This window comes from Salvelinus namaycush, chromosome 8 (assembly GCF_016432855.1).
Source record: "Salvelinus namaycush isolate Seneca chromosome 8, SaNama_1.0, whole genome shotgun sequence".
NCBI classification, from domain to species: Eukaryota; Metazoa; Chordata; class Actinopteri; order Salmoniformes; family Salmonidae; genus Salvelinus; species Salvelinus namaycush.
The window spans coordinates 44,170,942-44,180,358 of record NC_052314.1 but is presented as its reverse complement, the minus strand read 5'-3'; the positions used below and the strand labels follow the sequence as shown (position 1 = coordinate 44,180,358).

At 43.1% G+C, this 9,417-nt stretch overlaps 1 protein-coding gene across 1 annotated transcript; it reads left to right on the top strand.

The window, feature by feature from the left end:
* Positions 1-3,458: 3,458 nt before the first annotated feature.
* On the top strand, positions 3,459-8,819 carry LOC120051927 (claudin-18-like). The gene is made up of 5 exons (XM_038998808.1): positions 3,459-3,689; positions 4,445-4,609; positions 8,001-8,130; positions 8,338-8,457; positions 8,597-8,819. Exons 1-5 carry the CDS (start codon positions 3,470-3,472, stop codon positions 8,730-8,732), a joined length of 771 nt encoding a protein of 256 aa, XP_038854736.1. The 5' UTR covers positions 3,459-3,469; the 3' UTR covers positions 8,733-8,819.
* Positions 8,820-9,417: the final 598 nt, after the last annotated feature.

The window sequence follows — 9,417 nt, the reverse complement described above, 5'->3', positions numbered from 1 at the left end:
CCCCATATACTACCCACCACTGCGACCTGTATGCTCTCATCGGCTGGCCCTCACCCAAACCCACTGGCTCCAGATCATCTATTAAGTCTTTGCTAGGTAAAGCCCCACCTTATTTCAGCTTACTGGTCACCATAGCAACACCCACCCGTAGCATGCGCTCCAGCAGGTATATTTAACTGGTCATCCCCAAAGCCAACACTTCCTTTGGCCGCCTTTCCTTCCAGTTTTCTCTTGCTAATGACTGGAACGAATTGCAAAAATCACTGAAGCTGGAGTCTTATCTCCCTCTCTAACTTTAAGCATCAGCTGTCAGAGCAGCTTACTGTACCTGTACACAGCCAATCTGTAAATAGCACACCCAACTACCTCATCCCCTTATTATTACTTACCCTCTTGCTTTTTTGCACCCCTATATCTCTACTTGCACATCATCATCTGTACATCTATCACTCCAGTGTTAATGCTAAATTGTAATTATTTCGCCTCTATTTATTGCCTTACCTCCCTACTCTTCTTCATTTGCACACACTGTACAAAGATTTTTCTATTGTGTTATTGACTGTACGTTTGTTTATGTGTATCTCTGTGTTGTTGTTTTTGTCACACTGCTTTGCTTTATCTTGGCCAGGTCGCAGTTGTAAATGAGTACTTGTTCTTAACTTGCCTACCTGGTTAAATAAAGGTGAAATATATATTTTTTTAATGATGAAAGTGAGATGAGCTCTCATTTTTGTGTCTCTGTGTCCAGAATGAAGGAAGTTGGAGGTATTCAGTCATTGCGCTAACGCTAGTTAGCATTGGCTCTTGAAACTACCTCTAACTTCCTTCCTACTGGACACCCATATACATGGATGAACTTCTCCCTCTCTGTCACGGATGCCATGGTTGCCTTTAGTTTGAAGTTGTAATTCGGAGACAGGTGTTTATACAACTGCCTTCAGCTGTGTTCTCTTTTCGACTACCTCCGCATATTTGCAATTCAACGCAAACATTTTCTCCATCTCTGATTCCACTGGGAATTCCACTGATTTCAAAACTCGGTAATCCAGAAAGTGGAGAGCATTAGCAATACTTTTGCAGTACTTCGTGATATCGTTCAAAAAAGCTGCGTTAGAAAGATTACCTATACATACTGAGCAGTTTATGTTGTAGACAGAAGCCTGCTACATGGCAGACCAATTCGAACTCATCTCCCGGCATGTCCAGCCCAATCATGGCTAGCGGGAAGGTTCTTGTCTTTTTTCGTGGCTTAACCTTTTATGGCTGCAGGCCGGTGTCGGGCTCAATATGACAACAGCCCGTCCAAGTGCAGGGCGCAAAATTCAAAAGATATTTTTTTAGAAATATTTAACTTTCACACATTAACAAGTCCAATACAGCAAATGAAAGATAAACATCTTGTGAATCCAGCCAACATGTCCGATTTTTTAAATGTTTTACAGCGAAAACACAACGTATATTTATGTTAGCTCACCACCAAATACAAAAAAAGCACAGACATTTTTCACAGCACAGGTAGCATGCACAAAACCAACCAAACTAACCAAGAACCAACCAAACTAACCAAGAAACAACTTCATCAGATGACAGTCTTATAACATGTTATACAATAAATCTATGTTTTGTTCGAAAAATGTGCATATTTGAGGTATAAATCATAGTTTTACATTGCAGCTACAATCGGAAATAGCACCGAAGCAGCTAGAACAATTACAGAGACCAAATTGAAATACCTAAATACTCATCATAAAACATTTATGAAAAATACATGGTGTACAGCAAATGAAAGACAAACATCTTGTGAATCCAGCCAATATTTCCGATTCTTTAAGTGTTTTACAGCGAAAACACAATATAGCATTATATTAGCTTACTACAATAGCCAACCACACAGCTACATTGATTCAAGGCAACAGTAGCGATAGCGACAAAACCAGCAAAAGATATTAATTATTTCACTAACCTTCATAAACTTCATCAGATGACAGTCCTATAACATCATATTACACAATACATATATGGTTTGTTCGAAAATGTGCATATTTAGAGCTGAAATCCGTGGTTATACATTGTGAAAACTTAGCATCTTTTTCCCAGAATGTCCGGATATATTTCTGACACTCACCTATTCTGACCAAATAACTATTCATAAACTTTACTAAAAAATACATGTTGTATAGGAAATGATAGATACACTAGTTCTTAATGCAATCGCCGTGTTAGAATTCTAAACATAACTTCAGTACGACATGCAGCTTACGTTATAGCGAGAGAGCGCCCAAAATCTGGGCGCAAACTAATAGTAAACATGTTCGACAGATATATGAAATAACATCATAAATGGGTCCTACTTTTGATGATCTTCCATCAGATTGTTGTACAAGGGGTCCTTTGTCCAGAACAATCGTTGTTTGGTTTTAGAATGGCCTTTTTCCCTCTCGAATTACCAAGCAAAACTAGCCAAGTGGCGCTAAGCTGTCCATCGTCACCAAACGCAGAGAACGCAACACGCCTAAACTCCCGAAAAAATTTCAATAATCGGATAAAACTATATTGAAAAAACATACTTTACGATGATATTATCACATTTATCAAATAAAATCAAAGCCGGAGATATTAGACGTCTATAGCGAATGCTTTTCAGAAGCCAATACTGATGACCTTTATGCGCTTCCTGAACAAAGGAATTCGGGGGTCATGTCATTCCAAGCTCTCTCTTTTGACCATAGAAATACCTAGAAACCCCATTTCACCTCTCACAGCCTATTGACATCTAGTGGAAGGCGTATGAAGTGCATGTATACTAATAGATTTCAAGCACATTTATAGGCAGGCCCTGGAACAGAGCCTCGATTTCAGATTTTTCACTTTCTGACAGGAAGTTTGCTGCAAAATGAGTTCTGTTTTACTCACAGATATAATTCAAACGGTTTTAGAAACTTGAGTGTTTTCTATCCAATAGTAATAATAATATGCATATTGTACGAGCAAGAATTGAGTACGAGGCCGTTTGAAATGGGCACCTTTTATCCAAGCTACTCAATACTGCCCCTGCAGCCATAAGAAGTTAACCAACTAGGCTAGTAATTTAACAATTTTATTCTTATTTACAGATGGTGTACACGTTTGATGGCATTTATGCCAAAAAAAGCATTTTGATAAAAAATAAATGTTCACGTTCAAATGCCTCTCCTGTGAAGTAGTGACGTGCAACTTATGTGTAGTTTCCTGAAACTAGTCACATATGGAAACAACGTCAAGGCACAACCTTTTGTCATTAGTCACACTTCCCAAACAAACAACCGTTGCCCGAAACTGTGACAGCAACTCCGGCCAATTTTAATTAAGCAAACATCTGATAAGGTTGGTTCCCTGTTCAAGAGTACGTAATGATAAGAACACGAGGATAGAAGGCCAGTTCATGACTTCAAGCAAAGGTGTCTGACATCAAACAGGAAGGGAAGCTAAAATGGGCACCTCAGTGATTCAGCATATCGGCTTCATTCTGGGTGTGTTGGGACAGTTTTTAGTATCTGCTGCTACAGCCATGGATATGTGGGGTTTACAGGACCGGTCCTTCTCAGTCATAACAAGTGTTTACACTTACTCTGGACTCTGGAAATCATGTGTAGAAAACTCATCTGGAATGACCCAATGCAGGCCTTATTTTACCATACTAGGGCTGCCAAGTAAGGTTTGCTTTATTGACTTGTAAGAAGTTAAACATGATGTTTCTTTGATATACATTTTGCAAATATAAATGTCAATGGATGGTCAGCACTGTTAACTTGATCTCAATCGAGCTTTGTATGTCGAGTGCCTCTCAAGGGTGTGACTCTAGATAAGATATGGTATTTGTTTCTATTAGTTGATATTAATAAGCGGTATAAAACAAACTTTTTTTTCTTTCACTTGACTGGAAACTTAAAACTATTTTGAGCATGTCTAATCTAGTTTCTTCAGCAACGTTTAATCTTTAAAAGTGTGTGTTAAAGGCGGGAAGTGATATTATCTTCCATATAGTTTAGACAGTGGGTCATTTTAATGTGAGTAGAGTGTAGGGCCATGATCAATAAAAGGTAACGTTGTTTTTGTCTCAAAGGTTTTATTGATTTAAACATGTTTCATAGAGCAGTTAAATCTTTAAATAATTTGACAAATTAAATTCAAGAACAGGAAGTGAGATTATCTTCCAGGCACAAAATATAGGTAAATGGCCCATGAAAACAGGAGTAGTATAGGGCCCTAATCAATAAAAAAAAAATTGTCATTTGGATGTACATTTGAAAATGAATGTAGTTTTAGTTTTAATGTTGGAACATCTATGATCTAAATTAAATACCACAGTACTTTGGTAGATACGTATGATACACACAATCACAGGTCATTACTTAAGTTTCAAAGTAAGACTTTTATCTGACGTCTGGTTTTGTTTGACCCGTAGTTATGCTCCAAGCTGTGCGGGCACTGATGATAGTGGGGATAGTTCTGGGAGCCATCGGCTGTCTGATCGCCATCTTTGCCCTCAAGAGTCTGAAGATGGGAAATATGGAGGACAACGTCAAGGCTACCATGACACTGACCTCTGGGGTCATGTTTCTGCTTGCAGGTGAGGTGATGTTTTTTGACAAAGTTTTGGTGATGTTCCTGCTCGCAGGTGAATCCTTTCTTGACACCACACTCCAAAAAGAAAATCTTGCAGGCTCTGGTTTTGTTTCATCTTGATTATTGTCCAGTTTTTTGGTCGAGTGCTACAAGGAATGACCTAGACTGCAGCTGGCCCAGAACAGAGCTGCACGTCTTGCTCTTCATTTTATTCAGAGGGCTAATATAAATATTATGCATGCCAGTCTCTCTTGGCTAAGAGTTGAGGAGAATGACTGCATCACTTTCTATAAGAAACATTATGTTGAAATTTCTAAATTGTTTGCATAGCCCACATGCAAATTGCAATTACACACACACTTACCCCACCAGTCATGCCACTAGGGGTCTTTTCACAGTCCAAAAAATCCAAAACAAAGTCAAGAAAGCATACAGTGTTATATAGAGCCATTATTTTATGGAACACCCTTTGATCTTATATTGCTCAAATGAACAGCAAACCTGGTTTAAAAAAAAAGATGAAGCAACACCTGATAGCACAATGCTAGGGTTGGCTTGGTCCTTCTCCTCATGTGTGGCTCCGTGCCTCCAAGAGCTTTGTTCCCCTCTGTAGGTTCACTCCTTGCCTCTCTCTTTGTCCACCTCACGGTGTGCCATGGTGCTCCCTTTATGTGGCCTGCATGGCTGGTTGGCACTCTCCACTAATTACCTCTACTTGGTGCCATCAGTATCGGGGTGCCCAGCCCGTGTACTCCCAGCAGAGGGAGCCAACGTCGCGGCATTTACCTCCCCTCTATCACCAACCCCCGGGGTAGATCTCCCGGGATACCAAACACCCCCCGACCTGTGGATGTCAGAGAAAGACAATCACAGTAACGACAGGAACCAGCGGGTGACGTGGTCATTCGTGTCCTTACCTCTTGCCATCCACACGAGGGGGGCATGGTCAATGATCAGGGTGAACTTCCTCCCGAGGAGGTAATACTTGACCAGCGCCCACTTCACGACGAGGCACTCCTTCTCGACAAATGAGTACTTCTTCTATCCCTCGGGAGGAGCTTCCTGCTGATATTCATGATGGGGTGCTCCTTGCCTTCCTGCTCTTGGGAAAAGACGGCCCCTACCCCTGAGAATCCCTGGGTGACGAGTACCGGGTGGGAACATGGCGCGTCCTTCAGCGCTGCCTCTGTGCCTTCGTTATGTCTGTGAGGGGAGAAGCTATTGTGGCAAAGTTAAGTACACATCTACTGTAGTAGTCTGCTAACCCCAGGAACGACTTCACCTGCCACTTAGTTCGGGGGACCGGCCATTCCCTAATGGCAGCGTGTTTTTCTTCTTCTTGGGGCGTCACATTTCCCCGCCCGATTCGATAGCCCAGGTACTCCACCTTGGCGTAGGCCAGCTTGCACTTGTGGGGGTTTGCGGTAGGCCCCGACTCCCTTAGAGCATCCACCACCGCCTGTAACCTACAGAGATGGGACTCCCAACTGTCACTGTGCACAATTATATCATCCAAATAAGTTGCAGCGTTCTCATGGTGTGGGCGCAGGATGCGGTCTATGAGTCGCTGGAAGGTTGTTGGGACACCGTGGAACCCGAAAGGAAGAAACCAGATGTTTGCTTCACCCCCCGGGGTGGAGAAGGCCGTCTTCTCGATTTGTACTGGAACCATTGGAGGGGCCGTCTCGGTATGCGCCCAACAGGAGGTGACATAACTAGCCATCCGGGTTACCTTGGAGCTGGGGGATGCGGAGGGCATGGACTCCTCCTGGCCGGGGCAGCTCCACGCGAGGTCTTGCAGCACTCATAGCAGCGCCTCTGATCTAGGTCTAGCAGTGGACGTCGTCATCGGTTCAGGTCGCCCACCTGCTTCCCGGCCATGGCTAGTTCTGTCCGAGCCCCCTTCAGTCCTTCGCCTCTCTCTGTGCTTTTCTTCCCCCTCCCTGCGTGCACTCTCTCCGCCCAAGCCTCTTTCAGCAGGTCCTGGATGTTTTGGTCAGGAATTCCTCCAGGCTCTGGGGGTTCTGCAGGCTCTCCGCCGCCTTCATCTCATAGGGGAGGGCCCGAAGATACCGATCCAGGACGACCTTATCGATTATCGGGAGGGCCAGTACGTCGGTCAGTAGCCAGCCCTTGGTAAGGCACACCAGGTCGCTCATCTGAGCGTGGAGAGAGATAGTGGAGTCGAAGGCCCAGTTGTGGACCAATCCATAACAGCTCAGGATCTCGTGTTTGAGTCCCTCATAATTTGTTAACTGTTTGGCGTTCAATTTGAAGTAGGCCTTCTGGGCCTTCCCGGCGAGGTAGGGTGCTAAAAAGCTGGCCTACTTGGGCTTGGGCCTTCCTTCCCTCTGCACCGTCATCTCGAAGGTGCACAAATACGTCTCCACATCATCTTCCTCCATAAGCTTGACCAGGAACTGATTTAGGCCAGACTCCTGAGCCATACCACTCTTCAACTGGGCTACCTCCGCTGCCAGTCAGAGGTTTTGTTGGTGCTGCTCCTCCAGCGCTTGCTCCTGGCGAGCCTGTTGCGTCTGCTGGTTGAGGATAAACTGAACCACCAGTTCCTCCATGGTAATCTCCGTACGCTCGACCCCCCGGCACCCAAAACTACTGTAGTGCCCGCATTCTCCACCATATGTGGTAAACCGTGGGGTGTTGGGTTGAGCGTGCAGAGATGGACACAGAGGCAGGGAAGTTCTAGTCAGAAAACACGACTTTACAAAAATTAACATAACACCAAAATAACTTATGGTTGGCTCGGTCCTTCTCATGTTCGGCTCCGTGCCTCTGGGAGCTTCGTTCCCATCTGTAGGCTCACACCTTGCCTCTCCCTTTGTCCTCCTCACGGTGTGCCACGGTGCTTCCGTTATGTGGCCTGGACAGCTGGTTGGCACTCTCCTCTAATTACCTCTACTTGGGGTCATCAGCGTCGGGGTCGCCCAGCCCGTGTACTCCAAGCAGAGTTTAGCCAACATCACAGCACGTACCTCCCCTCTATCACCAACCACCAGGGTAGACCTCCCGGGATACCACAGTATGTATTGATATGTAGGCTACATGTACCTTTTTTTTAATTTATGTAGTTCTGTCCTTGAGCTATTCTTGTCTATGAATGTTCTGTCATGTTTTATGTGGACTGTAGGAAGAGTAGTTGCTGCTTTTGCAAAAGCTAATCGGGATCTTAATAAAATACCAAATACCAAGTTATGGATTGTATTGTGGTATTGTTTTGATGTTTTGATATTGATGTTCATAACTGTCAAGCCAAATCATTCTGATTTAATTTTGGGTTTAAAGTAAAAGAAAAACGTCTGTGATCTGAAAGTGACAATTGACAAATTTTCTTCTTCTTCCTAACCAAAATGTAAATATATTTTTACTCCTCCTAGGTGTCTGTGGCATTGCTGGAGTGTCTGTCTTTGCCAACCTAATCGTGTCCAGCTTCCGGTTCACCACCTATGCAGGCAGTAGATATGGAGGAGGAGTGCTAGGAGGACTTGGAGGATCTCTCACTCCCAGGTACATTAACTGCAACATGAGAAGGATTCACTTCTCCCAAATGGCACCCTATCCTTTAGAGTCTGGTCAAAAGTAGTGCACTATGTAGGGAATAGTGTCATTTAGGAGGCTACTTTGGTGTATAAACTGGAATCAATCATAATGTCAAGATGGCAATTTGCCAAGTTGTCATTTTTTATGTTTCAGTGTATCACTTCTGTTTTTCAGGTACACCTTTGGCACCGCCCTTTTTGTGGGGTGGATAGGCGGGGCTGTGTTGGTCGTAGGAGGAGTTATGATGTGTATTGCCTGCAGAGGGATGATTCCATCAGAGGAGAAGCGACTAGGGTAAATTCAATTTTATCCACCAGAAAATTAGAGTTCTACGCTAGAACCATGCTCTTCATCCTCTTTCTTATTCTTACTCACAAATATTAATAATAATTATACATTTATTTTAAAAATTTCGTTTTATTTCTGTCCTCAGTTATGGGGTGGCCTACAAAGCTGCGTCCCAACACACAACAGTGTACAAGGATGACGCAAAACCCAGACTCGCCTATGACGAGTCTTTCAGAGCCCAGAGTATGAATGGAAGACACTCCAACCAGCAATATGTGTGAAGAATATAATATTATGTACTAGTTAGAGGTTCTCTGAAACTAAACAATACTATTTTGATATTTCAATGACAATCTCGTGCAGCTCTAAGGGGCTTAGAAGATTGCATAGGGTTGCTATGAAGGAAAACCTTTTTCAGGTTTGATTAGTTATTTTTGTACTTGGATTTTTTTGTACTCTCTTATATTTTGGGCTCCCGAGTGGCGCAGTGGTCTAAGGCACTTCAACTGAGTGCTAGAGGCATCACTACAGGCCCTGGTTCGTATCACAACCGGCCGTGATTGGGAGTCCCACAATTGGCCCAGCGTCGTCCAGGTTAGGATTTGGCCGGGGTAGGCCATCATTGTAAATAAGAATTTGTTCTTAACAGACTTGCCTAGTCAATATATTCTGTGATTTGTTATTATGCATTTAAGGGGACAATATTGTAATTTTCTAATGCGTATTAAAAGTAAACAGAATTTCAAAACACTATACTTGTCTTTTTATACTCTTATGCGGCATTAAATATACATAAAAAATGCTGATAAACAACACATTTTCTCATGTCAATGATTTATTTGGACATAATAGAAATAAGAAATATGTTATTAATGTATGAATGCATTTGCATAAACTAACCCACAAACAGTAACTCTGGAACCGTACAAGCTGGAAACACCAAACCAACTTACACATCTGCATTCT